Here is a 20,621-nt window from a genome sequence, read left to right on the forward strand (position 1 = left end):
GTGGATGGGGAGTAAGGCTAGGAGCATTGGAGGTGGTTTCAAACTGTTCTACCATGGTGTGGATGGGAGGAGAAATGGTGTCGGGGTAATCCTGACGGAAGATTATGTCAAGAGGGTATTGGAGGTGAGGAGAGTGTCTGACCGAGTGATGAGTGTGAAGTTGGAAATTGAAGGGGTGATGATGAATGTCATCAGTGCATATGCCCCGCATATGGGGTGTGAGATGGAGTATAAAGAAGATTTCTGGAGTGAGTTAGATGAAGTGGTGGAGAGTGTATCCAGGGATGAAAGAGTGGTGATTGGAGCAGATTTCAATGGGCATGTTGGGGAAGGGAATAAAGAGGATGAGGAGGTGATGCGTAGGTACGGTCTCAACAAGAGAAATGTGGAAGGGCAAATGGTGTTGATTTTGAAAAATGAATGTAAATGGCAGTGGTAAACACGTATTTTAAGAAGAAGGAGGAACACAGGGTGACATACAAGGGTGGAGGAAAGTGCACACAGGTGGATTACATCTTAAGCAGGAGATGCAACCTGAAAGAAATTAGTGACTGTAAGGTGGTGGCAGGGGAGAGTGTAGCTCGACAGCATCGATTGGTGGTCTCTAGGATGACTTTAGAGGTGAGGTTGAGGAAGAGAGTGAGGGCTGAACCAAGGACCAGATGGTGGAAGCTGAAGGGGGAAGACTGTTGCGTGAAATTTAGGGAGGAGGTGAGACAGGTGTTGGATGGTGGTAAAGATGGGTGGGATGATTGGGCAACGACAGCAGAAGTTGTGAGGGAGATAGCTAGGAAGGTACTTGGTGTGACATCTGGACAGAGAAAGGAAGATAAGGAGACTTGGTGGTGGAATGAGGAAGTACAGGAAAGTATAAGGAAGAAGGGGTTGGCGAAAAAGAAGTGGGATAGTCAGAGAGATGATGAAAGTTGGCAGGAGTACAAGGAGTGGTGGCGAAAGGCAAAAAGAGAGGTGGCAAAGGCCAAGGAAAAGGCATATGATGAGCTGTATGAGAAGTTGGATACAAAAGAAGGGGAAAAGGATTTATACCGATTGGCAAGACAGAGGGACCGAGCTGGGAAGGATGTGCTGCAGGTTAGGGTGATAAAGGACACAAATGGGAATGTGCTGACGAGCGAGGAGAGTGTGTTGAGAAGGTGGATGGAGTACTTTGAGGAGCTGATGAATGAAGAAAATGAGAGAGAGAGAGAAGGTTGGAAGAGGTGGAGAGAGTGAATCTGGAAGTGGGGTGGATCAGTAAGGATGAAGTGAGGACTGCTATGAAGAAGATGAAAAGTGGAAAGGCGGTTGGCCCAGATGGTATACCAGTGGAGGCATAGAAGTGCTTAGGAGAGATGGCAGTGGGGTTGTTAACCAGATTGTTTCATAAAGTCTTGGAAAGTGAGAGGATGCCGGAGGAGTGGAGATTAAGTGTACTGGTTCCGATTTTCAAGAATAAGGGTGATGTGCAGAGCTGTGGAAATTACAGAGGGATAAAGTTGTTAAGCCACACCATGAAGTTGTGGGAAAGAGTAGTGGAAGCTAGGTTGAGAGGAGAGGTGACGATCTGTGAGCAGCAATATGGGTTTATGCCAGGAAAGAACACCACTGATGCGATGTTTGCTTTGAGAATGTTGATGGAGAAGTATAGGGAAGGCCAGAAGGAGTTACATTGTGTGTTTTTGGATTTAGAGAAAGCTTATGATAGGGTGCCAAGAGAGGAGTTATGGCATTGTATGAGGAAGTCGGGAGTGGTGGAGAAGTATGTGAGGATCGTGCAGGATATGTATGAGGACAGTGTGACAGCGGTGAGGTGTGCGGTAGGAATGACGGACCGGTTTAAGGTAAAAGTGGTATTGCACCAAGGATCGACTCTGATCCCTTTCCTGTTTGCAATGGTGATGGACAGGTTGACGGACGAGACCAGACTGGAGTCCCCATGGACTATGATGTTTGCGGATGACATCATGATCTGTAGGGAGAGTAGTGAGCAGGCTGAGGCGAGCCTCGAGAGGTGGAGGTACGCACTGGAGAGAAGGGGAATGATAGTCAGTTGGAGTAAGACGGAGTACATGTGCGTAAATGAGAGGGAGGGTGGTGGTATGGTGCGGTTGCAAGGAGTTGAGGTGGGGAAGGTGGATGGGTTTAAATACTTGGGATCAACTGTCCAAAGTAACGGAGAGTGTGGGAGAGAAGTGAAAAAGAGAGTGCAGGCAGGATGGAGTGGTTGGAGAAGAGTTGCAGGAGTGATTTGTGACAGAAGGATAGCTGCAAGAGTGAAGGGGAAAGTATATAAGACGGTAGTGAGACCAGCTATGTTGTATGGTTTGGAGGCGGTGGCATTAACAAAAAGACAGGAAGCGGAGCTGGAGGTGACAGAGTTAAAGATGCTGCGATTCTCGTTGGGAGTGACGAGGATGGACAGGATAAGGAATGAGTATATTAGAGGGACAGCGCAGGTAGGACGGTTTGGAGACAAAGTGAGAGAGGCGAGATTGAGATGGTTTGGACATGTGCTCAGGAGGGAAGCGGAGTATATCGGGAGAAGGATGTTGAAGATGGAGCCGCCAGGCAGGAGGAGAAGAGGAAGGCCAAAGAAGAGGTTCATGGATACGGTGAGTGCGGACATGCGGGTGGTTGGAGTGTCAATGGAAGATGTGGAGGATAGAGCGAAATGGAGACGGTTGATCCGCTGTGGCGACCCCTAACGGGAGCGAGCCGAAAGAAGAAGATATGTCAAGAAGGTGTGAGAGCAGTATCATTTTTGACCCTGCCCCCCTGGGATTGGGGTCGAAGGGTGAAATATCAAAAAATGCTATTACGGGCACATTTAAAAATATTTTTAAATGAAACATTGTATATGTAATCGACATTGGAGGGCGCATTAAATATGTGACAATTTTTTTGGATTTACTCCCTGGCTAATGCCCTCGGGGATGGAGACGAAAGCCTGTATCTCACTGGGCTGCGACAGCTCGCGACTAGTTGGAGACACAAAATTGCGATAAAATAGCGATAATTTTCACTTGGAATCACACTGAATTTATTTTTGCGTATGTCTCACGAATACCTCACATTTGCATATGTCTCATGTCATTGAGAACAAATTGCGATATAATTACGAAACTCTCAGGGGTCCCAGGACAGATTATCGTTTTTTTCTCCAATCAGTCATAATTCAGTTTCATAGGTCGCCAATCCCTCACAAAGTTGTCTCACATTTGTAGCACCTTCCGACTCACGGAAACTAAATTGAGAAGGGTTCGAGATTGGTTCGAGACAACCGTGATGACTCTGCGACTATTTTGAGAGAAAATTTGTCGCACGAATTTTTTGAACATGTTCAAAATTCAAGCGACACCAGAGCGACGTCCTGTGACTCACGCGAGGAAATTGAGAACCACCGCGAACATTTCGAGACATTTTGGAGAATCCTGTTCGCATTTTGTCGCAAGCTGTCACAGCCCAGTGAGATACAGGCTTTAGAGTCACAGGGTTCAAAACGGGGAAAAAAATTTGACTCAAAATTTTTATATTGGGTCATTCCTGCTGGAACTTTTTGCCATTTTTTTGACTTTGCTTTCGGTGAGAAGCGCGGGGATTTGTAATGGCGTGCCATCGACTTAACTCCATCTTTTTAATATGCTCATTACCCACGCTTGTTATTATCAAACATAATGGGCATGACTTAAATACACGTCTAAATTCAGTTATTTATATATGTATCACCATAACAACAACAGCAAGACCTTCACACCTCCACATCTGCATCATGCCTGTCCTCAAACTACCATTTGATTTTCTGTTTTTCCACCTTCCAACCTGTCTTAAGTCCGCATTCATTGCAATTAGCACCACCATTAGGTGTCACTTTCTACAGCTTCCAAAGCCCGACTCAAGCACTTATGAAAATATTTTTACACGAATGCTGCTGCAATAAGTTGTACGGCAGTGTCATGTTGCGCCCATGCTCTTTCAGGGATGACACACCTGTAAAATGAACTCAAATTGATCTTCCCAGGTTTCACACCGAGTAAGTGACCTGCTTTCAACAGCACGATTGAGTGAGTTGCCAACAGACCCTGGCACAATGCTGACGAAGATGGCTTGGTGGAAGGGAGCAATTCGGCCAAAAAAAAACAGGATGAGGGGAGGCATGATGAGTGCCATGCAGTCCATTAATGCCGAAGCAGTTGTTTTATTTAATTTAGTAAAAGTGTTTCTCCATATAATGTCCCAATATGACCTTTAAAAATGAATATAAATATCGTTTGTAATTTGTGGTAATGCCAGAATGACTTTAGCACTGTCGGATTGTCCTATTTGCTTGAGGGCTTGTTTCATAGTTGGCCTGAAACACCTGCTTATTACTGACTTTTCTGTAAACTTGTATGCTGGATTTTCCATTGATTAATGGTTCAAGCACTTGTTTCAAATATTTAAGGGACAGACTCAAACCATGTTATTTTTTTTTACTCTCTTAATTATCTTCATTGGTTCGTGGGCGCCAGCAGTGACCACTATTTTCGTTGTGTCTGTGTGTCTGTCTGTCTGTTGGGATTTGCTAGATATCCGTTATTGTCGGGTTTTCCGTGTGTGTGTGTGCGTGTGTGTGTGCGTGTGCGTGTGTGTGTGCGTGTGTGTGTGTGTGTGTGTGTGTGTGTGTGTGTGTGTGTGTGTGTGTGTGTGTGTGTATGTGTGTGTGTGTCTGCAACGTGAGGCTCCACAGCACAAACCAGTAAACCGATTTTGATGAAACTTGGCGAATGGTTCAAGCACTTGTTTCAAATATTTAAAGGACAGACTCAAACCATGTTATTTTTTTTTTACTCTCTTAATTATCTTCATTGGTTCGCGGGCGCCAGCAGTGACCACTATTTTCGTTGTGTCTGTGTGTGTCTGTCTGTTGGGATTTGCTAGATATCCGTTATTGTCGGGTTTTGTGTGTGTGTGTGTGTGTGTGTGTGTGTGTGTGTGTGTGTGTGTGTGTGTGTGTGTGTGTGTGTGTGTGTGTGTGTGTGTGTGTGTGTGTGTGTGTGTGTGTGTGTGTGTGTGTGTGTGTGTGTGTGTGTGTGTGTGTGTGTGCGCGCGCGCGCGCGCAACGTGAGGCTCCACAGCACAAACCAGCAAACCGATTTTGATGAAACTTGGTGAACAGGTGCCATATGGGCTGGGAGTGTGCACGTTTGAGTTTCGTTGCTAAGCAACCACCCGTTGCTATGCAGCGGCCGAAAAACCGCGTTTTAAGAACCCAAACGGTAACGGACGTAGCATGGCTTCTATGATAGGTAGAGCGACCGGACCAACTCCTGCCTATTCCTTGCATCCCCATCTAGTTATCGCGACAGCATAACGTTCCTCTATCTCTCATAGTTTCCGAATGGCAGCCCTCCGAATGCGGAAAGGTGGTGAACCAGGGAATATGTCAAGTGACCTTTACCTCGGAAACCGTCGACGGCGGAACGTTCAAATTTGGTGAATGGATAGAGTTTAATAACTACTACAAAATTGAACCGCAGCATTTTTCCAGATTCGATCACCAAGGGTGTCGGGGCTGAAATACGCAATATTCGAAAAAATACTTTTTCTCAACCTGCGTTCACTATTTTCAATACTTGTCCTACAGTTTTGAATGTGGAGAAACGAGACTTCGGAATTAAACACTTCGAGATATTTAGAAAATTTTACTTGAGCCGATTTTTGATTTAGGTTTTATTTTTCAAATGGTAGTCCTGTGAGGAGTGCCAGTTGGCAAAATACGCAATAGGAAAAATCTTGCCAGGCAGAGGAACAATTGTATGTGAACCAATACGTCTTGGCAATGAATCTTCGTCGGTGGATCTGTCAGAATGAAAAGCATCGTATCCAGTGCTTCGATCCTAGCGGATCCCTCGTTGCCTACCGGCTTGTCTGTCTGTTGTGACTCTCTCCAGAGCATAGCTCCGTGACGTTTGATGCAATCTTGATCAAAGTTGGACACAAGCTAGATATCATGGTCTATTTGTGTCTTTTTGTATGAGGGGCATCCCACGCCCCTTGTGGGCGGAGCCACGCCCACTTGAAGTTTTTATTTATTTTCTCGATTTTTTTTTTCTCGCAATTTCATTTCCTAGAAGCTGTGTGCAATGTCCATAAGTACAACATATAAAAAAATCCGATTTGATTTGGTCAATTTTGACGGAAGAGATAGGTTTTTACGATAGGGCTTCCTCAAAAGCTTCCACTAACTCAATTGTACCTATCGTGGCATTGTTCAATAATTCCCACAAACCATCGTCACCTCCCAGCTAGTATACTGCATTATTATTACTCCCATTTGCTGTCATTTCATATGCAGTACAGTATTTGGAGATTGTAAACCACAAATACCTTTCGAAAGAAAGGCAAGCTATTCTGTTCTGGTCGCAGTTCAATTTTTTGGTTCATGGGCACCAGCAGTGACCACTATTTTCGTTGTGTCTGTGTCTGTCTGTTTGTGACTCTCTCCAGAGCATAGCTCCGTGACGCATCTCCAGAGCATCATAGAGCATCTCCAGAGCAAAGATCTTGATGAAACTTTGACACAAGCTTGATATCATGGTCGAGTTGTGTCTTTTTGTATGAGGGGCGCCCCACGCCCATTGTGGGCGGAGCCACGCCCACTTGAACTTTTTCTTTTTTTCTCGATTTTTTTCTCACAATTTCATTTCCTAGAAGCTGTGCGTAATGTCCATAAGTACAACATATAAAAAAATCCGATTTGATTTGGTCAATTTTGACGGAAGAGATAGGTTTTTATGGTAGTGCTTCCTCAATAATTCCCGCGAATCATCGTCGCCTCCCGGCTTGTTCATTCCTTTGCTCATCTACAGAAACACTGCACCAGTGCTAGAGCTTAGCCTCAGCTGTGACAAAGCAACAGGACAGCTTATTATCATGCCAAAACGAAGTTTTTGCAAGATATGTTAGTCAGCTTGTATGTTTTTTTTTTGTTTTGTTTGTTTGTCTGTAATCACGTATAAAAAATTCTGCAGAGCACAGTTATGATTGGAAATTTTTGTAACTTTGCATATCAGAGGCCTATAGAGGTCCCTTTCAGCGCATAAAATTTTGAAGGTCAAGGTCAAAGGTCAAGGTCACTTTGTCGCAAATCAGGGGAGTCGACGAAACCCTTATTTTTTGAGTAATTTTTATCGGATCGTCTTCAAACTTCATGGGAATATAGTTCATGGTCTGGCGCTCAGCTGATTAATTTTTGGTGGGGATTTGCCTTGACCTTCATTTGTTTTTATTTTTTTTTTGTCTGTAATCACGTATAAATCACTCTGCAGAGCACAGTTATCATTGGAAATTTTTGTAACTTCGCATATCAAAGGCCTATAGAGGTCCCTTTCTGCGCATAAAATTTTGAAGGTCAAGGTCACTTTGTCGCAAATCAGGGGAGTTGACGAAACCCTTATTTTTTGAGTAATTTTGATCGGATCGTCTTCAAACTTCATGGGAATATAGTTCATGGTCTGGCGCTCAGCTGATTAATTTTTGGTGGCGATTGGCCTTGACCTTCATGGTTAACGCTGAAGGTTGAAAGTTTTTGACCCCAAGGTCAAATTTTCAAGTTTTAGGAACCATATCGTGTAGTACCTCAAATTGAACACCTCGATGAGTGCTTTCTAGATATGTCAAGCTTTTGAGACATTATGAAGTCATTTAGTGACGTTATGAGGCAAACGCATATTTTTCATGGTTACTCTCTAGAAAGATTCTCATCGGAATCTCTCGTAGGCAGATATTCCTCAAGGTGGATAGCTCCTGGTGGATAGCAGCTCTGTTCACCTCAGTGTGACCTTAAAGAAGTCACACGTGGTCACCTTTTGGCAAGATTGGTTTATTTATTTATTTTTAATCGCAGACATTAGCATTCGTTCAAAAGATAAAGTAATAAATGGATTTTCCTGTCGCTTCAATGGATGAGTGTTCAGCTAAGAGACCAGTTGTCACCGTCTAGGCTCTAGGGTGATGTCATCTCATATATGATGTTAAAGCAAGTCTTGATTTGCAGGTGTGATTGCAAATATTACCTATGAAGTCACTGTTGGGAGGGATGGATGGAGGCATTGGCTTTGGGTGTGCTCGGTTGTCCTGTAGGGACCTGACTCTATTCTCCCCAAATGTTGATATTGCTTGATGACCGAGACTTCTCCATTTGGATCTGTCCAGGTTTGTTATTCCCCCCCCCCCCCCCCCATGTAGTGGCATCCAATTTACACGTTCTAAGATTGGCTTTCAGATTGTCTTGATATCTAAGTTTGGGACGTCCTATTGTGCGAGTTTCCTGTGCTCATCTGTCTGTACAATACTGCCTTTGGTACGCGTGAATCCTCCATGCGAACCATATGGCCGACTAGGCGAAGCTGAGCTCCATGAGCATGCTGTCAGTACCAGGTATGCGGCACCCTGCAAGAGCTTTGGTGTTAGGAATTTTGTACTGCCACTTGATGTTGCAAATAGATTTCAAACAGTGAAGATTTAATGGATTTAGTTGCTTTCTGCGATGCCAGTAAGTTGTCCAAGCATCACAGCCAAAGATAAGTGATGTGAGAACCACTGCCTGGTAGACATTGATCATTATTTTGAGACAAATTAATGCTCTTTCTGAAGCTTGTGGGTGGGCCTGCTGAACGTTGAGCTTACTTTTGTACAACAATGGGTTATTTCACCATCCAACATGGTGTTGTTGGAGAGGATACTCCCACTATCGCAGAACTCCTGAATTCAGCTGAGTGGTTTATTGCTGATTGGAATGACGGCATCTTGGGGGTTTTGACCAGGGGCAGGTTGGTACAAGATCTGTATTTCTCAGTCTTATTGTCAGGCCAAAGCATTCTGAGGCCTAGACAAAGCGGTCAACAAGCAGCTGGATGTCCTCCAGGGTGTGTGCTGTGAGAGCTCAGTCGTCTGCAAACCATAGTTCACTTAGTAGCTGCTCTGTGACCTTTGTGCAAGCCTTGAGCCTTTGCAGATTGAAGATGTTGCCATCTGTCCTGAACTGGATGTGTACTCTAAAAGCGAGATATTTGAGTGCATGCAAGAGCTTGGCCGAAAAGTAAATGGCGGACAGAACTGGAGCCATTACACAGCCTGGTTTGGTGCCATTGGTGATGGGAATAGCAAATTATGAGCACCACTCTTTGCCGCTCAGTAGATAGATCTATGTAAAACTGAAGACATCATTAAATCGTATATATGTACAGCTCAGGTCCAAAGGCTTACCTACTGAGAAGCTATACTGTCAGTTTTGAATATGGATATTCCCAATTATATCCAGTTTTTTGTGAGATAGATATATTTTATATCAATGAGCCTTGACTTCTTTATGGACTCTGCAATCCAGCGTAGATTACTTGTCGCAGTGCTTTCAGGACAGGGTCATGTGCCATCTCCTGCTGTAGTTAAAAACATGACGAGTAGGTTTTCATTTTTGTTTTTTTGTAATATGGACTCGGTCATGTGGCTTTTCTGGGAAGCTTTGTAATGATGCTTCGTGAATGTGAGGCAGGTATCCATTATAAACAAATTATACAATTATCCTACCATTTACTCCATATTACCTGATGGTCACAGGTCATCAGTTATGAGATTAACTCTTTCCACTGCATTTTAATTTTTTTTTTTGGCAAATGATTACAGAGGACAGTACATGTCTAAAGGGAGAAAGTGGTACATGTCAGCTTGGGAGGCCGACATTTGATCATGTGCTGGTTGTAGTTTTTGCCGTGGTGGCTTATACCTCCTATTTCTTCTTTACAATATCCTTGTTGACGAATCAGAATGCTGGTACAATGTTCGTATTGCTTGGGTGCACGACTGTTAACAACTTTGGACTCTTGATTTTTGTGTCCATTTTACATGACAACAACAATGTTGCAACACAATTCACCGTTTCTTCCTTACTGACTCCAAAGGGTGGGCTCGCGTTCCTCACATTCCAACAGCAGATGTCTTTTGGACAGATCGAGCACCGATTACAAGTTCATACTAGTTCTTTGACATCTAACTACTGAATAATTGGTAGCACCTGTGGCAGAATCCACTCGAGTGTAAAGAATAACAGATTCTAAAGTTTTTTTTTTTTTCTTCTTTTCTTTCTTTTCTTTTCAAGCAGTGACCCTGCCTCAAAGTAAGCTTCTACTTATATCACATGAAAGACAAGGATATTATGAACTAGGATTTGGAACTTCAATCTTTGCCCTTTTGTGATTAAAGTAGTCTTCAGACAGCAAGATTTACAAAATTGTCCACTTTGTTCTTCACATTGGTTTGATTTTATCAATGTTGACATCCACACTGGTTATTAGTCTCGCTCCGAAGGGGATGCGAGACTATTGGAGTGTGTGTGTGTGTGTGTGTGTGTGTGTGTGTGTGTGTGTGTGTGTGTGTGTGTGTGTGTGTGTGTGTGTGTGTGTGTGTGTGTGTGTGTGTGTGTGTGTGTGTGTGTGTGTGTACACGCGCACATGCATTTGGACATTTTCTCTGAAACTGCTTTATGAAAAAAAGTGAAACTTGGCACATGTCATCAACTCCCCATGGGGTATATTAGATTGATAATAATGATGATGTCATTGGTGAAGTGGTATTCCAGCCATAACTGGTTGAATAGAAATCCTTATCTGAAAAATCAGAAACTTCATATACGTATCTGATCTACCACACGACATGAGTGAAGAATTAAATTTATGACATTCATAATCCGTGCCAAGAAACGATGTGCCATTAATAGGGTGCATGGATGTATATGGACCATAATAGTGGCGTGTTCAGTTAACGATGGAACACTTTTAACCCTAACCCGAGCAATTTTAAGAAATGAACGTGCGAGGCAAGACTGCTCGACAAGTGCTGTTCTGGAAATAAAATAATGAATTGTGATTGATAAAATATGAGCACTCATTTGGGTTGGGCATACAACCATACTTTTTTTGAAAGGAGTGTTTTTTATGGCCAAATTTCACGCTGATCACGAATCCGTTGAACTTTTTTCACATAGGATGATGTCTTAGGTTGGTAAAATACAAAAATTCAAAATGGCCACCAAATTTACTCACTTTTCAGGTAAAATTTGAGAATCATGGCTTACTCGGGCATGTAATATTATGGTTGGGCACACATCGACTTTTTCTCTGTTGTCCCGTTAAAAGGAGTGTTTTTTTATGGCCATTTTTCACGCTGATCACGAATCTGTTGAAATTTTTGACCTTGGAGGAGGTCTTAGTAAGACATCCACTAGGTCAAAAATTTCAACGGATTCGTGATCAGCGTGAAAAATTGCCATAAAAAACACTCCTTTTAACGGGACAACAGAGAAAAAGTCGATGTGTGCCCAACCCTCTTAGGTTGGTAAAATGCAAAAAAACAAAAGGGCCACCAAATTTACCCACTTTTCAGGTAAAATTTGATAATTATGGCTTACTCGGGCATGTAATATTATTATGTAATATTACATGTATTATTATGTAATATTCATCATTTCATGTAATATTATTACATGCCCTAGTAAGCCATAATTATCAAATTTTACCTGAAAAGTGGGTAAATTTGGTGGCCCTTTTGTTTTTTTTGCATTTTACCAACCTCAGACATCATTCTCGGTCAAAAATTTCAACGGATTCGTGATCAGCGTGAAAAATGGCCATAAAAAACACTCCTTTCAACGGGACAACAGAGAAAAAGTCGATGTGTGCCCAACCCTACACTCATACTATCTAAGCATGAAGCCAAACAAAAACTTCTGGTTTATAATATTAAGGTATGTTGTAGTTTGGGTTAAAATTTTTTTTTTTATTATTGTTAGGGAGCTGTATAAAGATAAAATAACTTTTTAGTTGAGCAACACGATGTTTATAGTTATCAGCCTTATACACGCATGTATAGTAAATATTAGACGATGAACTTATCAACAAAATTGCAAAATCAGTGAAATGATACCTTGCACAAATAATTGTGATCTCCACTGACTCTTTTCCCCTTGTTGATGAAAAATAAATACAAAACTCGTCTTGCCCTTGTCCAACTTCCCTGCCCCAGCGTGACTTTTGACACAAAACTGAAAACAAGCTTGCATCGTCTAACGAACAAGTTCAAAGTCCGTGTTTGACTTTCACCGAATGCAAAGTCAGTTTCCAATTGACCAGACGTTGGTGTTCTGGCTACAAATGTGACAGGAGAGCATTACAACGTGCAAATGGCTATCAGCACAGCCATTTATCTTCTCGTGGCTTGTGGTGCCTGTCAGTTGCACCTGAGCGATCAAATGTAACATGTCCTTGCAAGCAGTATGACCACATCCTGATAACAATCGTTTTTGACCCTCGGAGACCCTTGTTTGGACTTGAAACAACCCAATCATGTTGTTACAATTTACACAATCATGACTGTAGTTTTTGTTTTTTGAAGTGGAAGTCAACTTTATGTCGAACAAGGGAAAGGCAAAAACATTTAGGGTCTCGCCAATGAGATTTGAGTATGGGGGAAACAGGAAACACTTTTTTCATCTTTCTTATAAGATCCTCATGGAGGGTGGCAAGGTGGTTACAAAACTAGAAATTTGCAAATGAGAACTGCCAACTCCATGCCCATCCCATGCAGTTACATGTTGAATCAAGTCAAGTTACTGACCCAAACATTTGTTCGGTGTGGGATAAAAATAATTGCATCTTATACGTTCACATTACAAATAACACGATTAGCTGAGCATATGTTCCTTGGAGACAGAATTTGCTGCATAATCCATTCACTCCTTGCGTTGCACCAGACAACAGTTTTAACTGGATCTGATTTCCAGAACGTGGCACCTGAGAAAGGAGCATTCTCCCAACTGAGCTATCCTGCTGCTTCATTATATCCACCAAAACACTTGTTCGAAAACTGTTTTCAATACAACCATTACTCATTGTGTGTCAGTGAAAGGGGATGCTGTGAAAGACCTTAAATATGTCAGGGAATGCAACACTAATGGCACTGTGACCACAGGTCATTCACCTGGCTCTTGAAAATTTCAGCTATTTGTGCTTCCAAAAGGATTTCCTCCAGTTTTTCATCATTTCATGGATTCCCTATGCCAGCAAATCCTGCTGTGTTTTGAGGCTTTACACAGTGGGGGTTTACGTATTGATTTAAACAAGGCACTACTGGAGTCAGAGGGGGGTAAAAAAAAAAGACTCCATCACATCACAATGAAAACCTCAGCAAAGGAAATACATTAACCCCTGGATCACAAGATGGTATCCTCTGTGTCTTGCTTTCGATGGCCGACCGAGAACAAACAGAAGTGGAAAGCCTTCATCTCAAACTTTCTCGTCCTTCCCATATTTTACATTTCCTCACTTTTAACCTTTCACAATCAGTGGAAATCTTCATTTTTCTTGTAGAAATTGTTTGTATGACCTCATTACAAACAGATAAAGACAGCACCTGTAAAGCATTTTGAGACAGAGACAGACACAGAGTTAGATGGAAATAACTTGGGATGACAGGACACAGAGCATATCAGGACACAACAAAACAAAAGGAACGGGGGGGGGAGGGAGGAGGGGTGGGGGAGGGAGGAGGGGTGGGGGGAGGGAGGGTGGGGGGAGAGAGAGAGAGAGACACACACACACACACACAGACAGACAGACACACAGAGACAGAAAGACAGAGAGAACGAGAACAGTAGTGTTGAATGAAGGATAAAGTAGAGGGAGATATGGCCAAATAATGGGTGTGGGGAGGAATGAGGGTGGGGGAAGATTTATGAAGTGGACAAGATGGATACAGAACAAACTCTCAGGATGGAAAAACTTGAAATTTGGAGGTAGGTTGGCTTAGGATGGAGGCGGTGGTGCTAATAGAGATAAAAACGATCATGGTTTTAGATTGGGAATGATCAGAGATGGAGGTGAACATCTATCCTGAACATCTTGAGGGAAGAATGCAATTGAAGAGAATGTGTAAGTTGGTTGCACAGGCAGGAAAAAAAAGATGAACTAATGAGTTTTGTTGAACAGTGATTCTGGATTTTGGGAGTTTCATCAGAAGGGGATTGATTATGGACCACACATGCCCCGCAGAAACCTGGGGTGACCTAAGGGGACAAAGCGCGGAAAGAGCAGAGGGCGCAAGACCAGAAATGAGACAATATAAGACAGATAAACCAATGACCTGTCTCTGATGTGAAAGTGATCGGCCCATAGACTCTGCTTCATCACGGGAGATTCCAATAATGTTGAAGACCTTGGTTTCCATGGCATCAATCTGAGCAAGGTGTGAGGCAGGGGAGCCAGCCCAGAGCGGAGAGCAGTACTCCTTCAGGCTGCAGATGAAGGCCTTGTCAGTGTATTGAATGCGGAGGACCGACCTGAGAAGCCAACTTTCGAAATTCGGAGGGGCCACCAGCTCAAAAATTGTATGCTGTCCTGGCCGAAGCCCCAAGCGCAACAGTATTGCCGCGTCCGAGGAGGGATTCTGACTTAAAGGTGTTCAATCATAATTCCTCAAGGTAGCTTTGCTACCCTGCTGCTCAGCCAGGCACACGTGCCAAGTGTCTGAACCCATGGTTTCTCTCGTACTGAGTGGGGTTGCTGTCCCAGCGTCAAAAGAATCAGTAGGGTAAAACTAACCTGTCCCATGACGGTCTAATCCCAGCTTGCGTTCCCTATTAGTGGGTGTACAATCCAACGCTTGGCGAATTCTGCTTTGCAATGACAGGAAGAGCCAACATCGAAGGATCAAAGTCTTTCACTTGGCATGCTTCGTGTGGGTAACAGCATCATGGGTAGCATTTTCCATGAACACCTTGAGAACTCCATGGGTTTCCTTGTCGATGAGACCCAAGATGTGCTTTGCCCCACGATGGCGTGCAAGCCACCGAATAGCAGGCTTTGTGATTCCCTGGATATTATCATGCAGTACCTTGCAATGATGCTTGGCACTCCTTTTCTGAGACCCTTTCCACCTGCAAAAATGCTACAGTTAGAACTATAGTATATGAGAGTAGTACTCTCATATACTATATGTTACTATATGGGTAACAAGTCCCACTGCAGTAGTCTGCAGAGAATTACGACAGGAGAGGGATTTTTGCCTGGGGCATTTCATTTGAATCAATACATTTGGGACATTGAAATGCTTTTCTCGTGGAAGCACGAACTTTATACTCCTAACATGTGCACTATTAGTTTATCAAGTTTTGCCATTGGTTTTGATCATGTACACACAAAGTGAATGTCCTCGGGTTCTACCAAAGCATTCTGGTTTCTCTGATTTATTTTTTTTCAGAATCTTTGGTCATGAAGGACAACAGGCACAAGATGTGTGTTTCATTAACTGGCTGCACATGGCACGAGCTGGCGTCCAAGCACTGGAGTATTACACTCCTGAGAAGAGCACATGGCGACAAGTGTGTACATTACCTAATACTCACAGCGCATACATTTATCTTCTTTATTTTGTCTTTCTGATAATTTTATATTATATGAGAAAAGACATCCACGCTAGCATTTTAGACATGTTTAAGAGGGAAAATGAGCTTATCGAGGAGATTATTATCCAGACATGGAATTGGCAATTTACTTTTCATCTCAAATTGTTGATTTTAATGATTAATACAAACAGCTATTTTATTTTACTGTTTCACATTCTCCGCCACCCCCTTTCATCGACACAGCAGTTTCAGAGAGAAGCCAGGACACTCAAACCTAATATAAACAGATACTTTTTTTAGAAGGCTGACACAGCACATGCTACTTGTTGACACCTCTCGAGAGTGGCATCAACTATTTCTCCACTTCAAGCCAAATAATTTGTGGGTTTTAATGTCTAATTCAGCTGCTGTGTGTGCCACAGATAGGGTTGTATGTGGGAGGTACCTCCTGTCAGTCAGATTCCAGTTGGCAATGTTTTTGTATCTGCAAGATCGAGGCTTATGGAAGAGCAAGATGACAGAAGGTATGAACTGACAGTAGTTTAGAAGCAACAATTCTCTCAACTGAGCCATCATGCTGCTTCATTATGAGCAAGTGAATGAATGAACAGAAAAAGAGAAGAGAGGAGATGGAAAGAAACAATGCAGCCTGCAAGTAAGAGGGTTGTGTTAGGAAGGAATTGTGGTTTGTGGTTAAGGATGTGGGATGATGTGAGATGGTGGTGCAGCACCTGCTTTGAAGCCCTGGAGGGAAGAGCGATATAGCACATCCTTGGTAAGGTGGTTCCACAAACTGGAGAAGCAAGGAATGAAAGAGTTGAAGTGTGCAGTCTACCTGGATTTTGGATGTTTGATGAGGAGGGGATTCCTAGAAGAATAGATACATCCTGAAGTTGTTGGGGTGGGGTGAATGACTGAGAAAGCAGAGTGTTTAAGTGAAAGGAGAGGCAATAAAAAAGAGAGGCCACCAAACCTGCCTGTGATGCGAGAGCAGCAGACCTTAATTATTCTTCGATCTCATCGTTGGAGATTCTAATAATGTTGAGAGCTTCGGAATCCAGAGAATACGGGAAAGATAGATGTGATGTTGGGGTGCCAGCCCATAGGTGAGAGCAAGACTTCATTGGTCTACAGGCAACGGCCTTTTGGACTGTGATTAATTCTGATTTTTCAAGGAAAAATGAAACTACGGATGATATGAAGGACGGAACCAAAATCGAATTGGCTTGTTCTTGTCACTTAACAAACTCACCCACCTAGTTTTGTCAAAACTCGTCCACAACTTTTTGAGATTTCATTATATATATATATATATATATATATATATATATATATATATATATATATATATATATATATATATATATATATATATATATATATATATATATATATATATATAGTTTTTGGCCCTATCTCTCAAATTTCGAAATTGGTCATATGTTGACCTTTTGACCTTAAACATAATTGATGGTTGAATTCATTAACCTGATATGCAAATCCTCTTCAAATTTGAAGTCAATTGGATGAAAATTGAGGATTTTAGAAATTCGTTTTTTTTTCTTTTTTTAGAAATGACCTCAAAAAGATTTTTGTGATGATTTTAGAAATGATATTAGCAATAACCTCAAAAATAAATAGGAATCTGTCAGACCACCAACTCCACCACTCAATGAAGTTTTGTGAAGATTGGTTTAAAATTGTGACCTGTAGGCGATTAAAGGTGAGCGGACAGACAAACAAACGGAATCCATCAACATACTTGCCAAAAACATTTTTTTTCTCCAAGTAACAAACAAGCAAGCTGGAAGGCGGCGATGGGTCACCGAGCATGGAAACTATAAGATATAGAGCATAATGAATGTCATATAGCGGATAGGGAATCACCTTAAGATTATGCATATCAAATCTCATCCAGTTCCAACTACTGATAACTACTTGGTATCCATTTGAATGAAAAGTACCGAAAATGCGGTTTGAAATCGGAAATCCCCAAAGTTCGAAGGGGTGCTATGGGTGAACAAAGATCTAAATCGAAAATCCGGCTCGATCGTTTGTGCACAATGTATTCCAGACGATTAGTGTGAATTTTCATGACCATCCGACCATAACCCTAGGAGGAGTAGCATTTGGCGCGAAGGCACCTCCAGCTCTCGCATATTATCGATTTTTGCACTAATTGACCTTTGAGTAGCATTTGGCGTGAAGGCACCTCCAGCTCTCACATATCGATTTTTGCACTAATTGACCTTTGACCTCTGACCTAAACGAAATTGGTCAATATGTCCTGAGGCAAAGTTGTAGTACTCATTGAGTACCATGAACCTGCAAAGTTTTATTCGTATCGATGCAGTTACCTGGTCGCTAGGGGGCCTTCAATTTTCGCCAATTTTCGCGCATACCCTAATTGTAGGGGGTGCTGCGGGTAAAGTATTCCATATATCACAAAAACCAGAATATATTTGATAGAGCATCACCTGTAGATCATTCGTGCCAAATTTCATAACCCTACGTGGGATAATGGCTTTCGGAATTGATTTCGCGTAAACGGTACCGATTTTGAAGGTTTTTCAGTTGTTGCTAGGGAACCAAAGCGTCTCTAGCAACCATCACAATTTCCAAAGCACTAGGTCATAAGATGTACCTACCACCCGAGTTTGGTCAAAATCCGCCCACGTTTACTACCAATTATGCTGATGACAAACTAACAAACAAACAAACAGACAGAATTATTGACAATAAGGGTCACCTATTTCGGCGACCCAACAAACAGACAGACAGGGGTGAAAACCTCCATCCACCTTCGGTGGCGGTGGTAATGAAACACTGAAATGTCTTGCATCAAAAAGTATTCAGCCCCTTTGCTATGATACTCCAAATTGAGCTCAGTTGCATCCAATTTCCTCTGATCATCCTTAAGATGTCTCTGCAACTTGATTGGAGTTCATCTGTGGCCAATTTAATTGATTGGACATTATTTAGAAACAAACACACCTTTCTATTAAAGGTCCCACAGTTGACAGTGCACATCAGAGCAGAAACTCTACCATGAAGTCCAAGGAACTGTCCGTAGAACTCCGAGATAGAATTATGAGGAGGCATAGATCTAGGGAAGGGAAAAACAATTTCTCGAGTGTTGAAAGTTCCCAAGAGCACATTGAGCTCCATCATTAGGAAATGGAAAGAATATGGAACTACCCAGACTCTTCCTAGAGCTGGTCATCCAACCAAATTGAGCAACTGGGCAAGAAGGACCTTGGTCAGGGAGGTGACCAAGTACCCAATGACACGCTGACAGACTCACAGAGTTCCTTGGTTAAGATGGGAGAACCTTCCAGAAGGACAGCAGTCTCTGCAGAACTTCACAAGTCTCGGCTTTATGGGAGAGTGGCCAGACGAAAGCTATTCCTGAGAGAAAGGCACATGACAGCACATCTGGAGTTTGCAAAAAGGAACGTGAAAGACTGAGAGCATGAAGCAAAAGATTCTGTGGTCTGATGAGACGAAAATTGAACTCTTTAGCCTGAATGCACAGCGCTATGTCTGGCAGAAACCAAGCACAGCTCAGCATCCATTGAACACCATCCCTACCGTGAAGCTTGGATGCTTTCCAGTGGCAGGGACTGAGAGACTTGTAAGGATAGATGGAACAATAATGGGAGCCAAATACAGGCAAATCCTTGAGGAGAACCTGTTTCAGAGTGCATAAGACCTTAGATGATGGTGAAGATTTACATTCCAACAGGACAATGACCCCAAGCATTCAGCCAAAGCAACACTGGAATGACTTCATAACAAAAATGTGAAAGTCCTTGAGCAGCCCAGTCAAAGTCCAGACTTGAATCCTATTGAGAATGTGTGGAAAGACTTGAAGATTGCTGTTCACCGACACTCCCCATCCAACTTGACAGAGATTGAGCAAACTTGCAAGGAAGAATCGGAGAAAATCCCCAAATCCAGATGTGCATACCTGATACAAACATACCCAAGAAGAGTCGAAGCTGTCATCGCTGCCAAATATGCTTCTACAAAGTATTGACTCAGGGGGCTGATTACTTATTGACAAAATACATTTATTTATTTCATTTTTAATTAATTTGTAAAAATTCCGAAAAACTTTTTTTCACTTTGTCATTATGAGGTATTTTATGTAGATCGGTGACAAAAAAATGTAAATTTCATCCATTTTTAGTTGTAAAAAAATGTTTTTTTTAGTTGTTACACAAAATGTAACAAAAGTCTAGGGGTGTGAATACTTTCTGAAGGCACTATAACCTCTGTTCACTTTTGGTGACTGAGGTAGAAATTCCAATTCTATATTATATCATGAATGGCTGTGTCCCAAATTCAAGCTACCCAGTGCATTCCTTGTCATGGGGCTGTTTTGGGAGCACCAAACCTACCTTCTGGCAGAGCACCGTCAAGACATCATTTGTTGATACGAGATGTCGATTCCAAAAGTTGCATAGTTGTGTATCCAATTTATTTAGGCGGTTAGTTGGGTTTTTAATACACTATTCAACTTTTTAGTTTTCAGTTACAATTACTTTTCTATCATAAATTTGGTTTCGGTGCCAAAAAAATCCTTTTTTATTTCTCACTTTTTTGAACCTGTTGTTTACCACATGACATTGCACATTATAACAAAAGTTATTTGCAAAGTATATGTGATATTTGTTTGCAATAGTTACATTGTTCACATTTGGTATTAATATTTACTTTTTTCATTCATTTTGCACAAGATTTATTTTTTGCTTTTATGAGGGTTAAAATATATATATATATATATATATATATATATATATATATATATATATATATATATATTTTAAAATTTCATTTTAGCATCAGGTTTTAACAACGAATGCATGTGAACACTGATTTTTAAATTGTAGCGAGGCAGCTCAGAAGTTTGATGAGAGTGGCTGGTGTGCTGAATACAACATCTTATTGAGCCGAGTTGTGGTGGTGTCTCAACCTGTAAATCTCTAACCCAGATGGATATCTCTTTGTACTTGTGCTACTCCACATCTGACAAACAATTCTCACGAGAGTGTTTGACTGCTGGAACGTTTGTCGTTATGAATATAGATAACAGCTGGCAAGGCAAGCAAATTTGTCAGGCAGCTGGCTGAGTTGTCAGTTTTAATTGGCACCCTGAGAGAAAGCTGCTGTCCATTGTTATCTG

General features: G+C 42.0%; 1 protein-coding gene across 3 annotated transcripts in view; it reads left to right on the forward strand.

Annotated features, from left to right (window-relative positions):
- DPP3 (dipeptidyl peptidase 3) overlaps positions 1-20,621 on the forward strand; it is a 374,981-nt gene that overhangs the window by 318,867 nt on the left and 35,493 nt on the right. For all 3 annotated transcript variants that reach the window (XM_085887695.1, XM_085887697.1, XM_085887698.1), the window contains exon 15: positions 15,289-15,409. In XM_085887695.1, coding sequence (XP_085743821.1) covers positions 15,289-15,409 — 121 coding nt within the window. The remainder of the gene's footprint in view (positions 1-15,288; positions 15,410-20,621) is intronic.

Source organism: Eptatretus burgeri, chromosome 7 (genome assembly GCF_056783735.1).
Source record: "Eptatretus burgeri isolate ZD-2024b chromosome 7, Ebu_testis_v1, whole genome shotgun sequence".
In the NCBI taxonomy this organism is placed as follows: domain Eukaryota; kingdom Metazoa; phylum Chordata; class Myxini; order Myxiniformes; family Myxinidae; genus Eptatretus; species Eptatretus burgeri.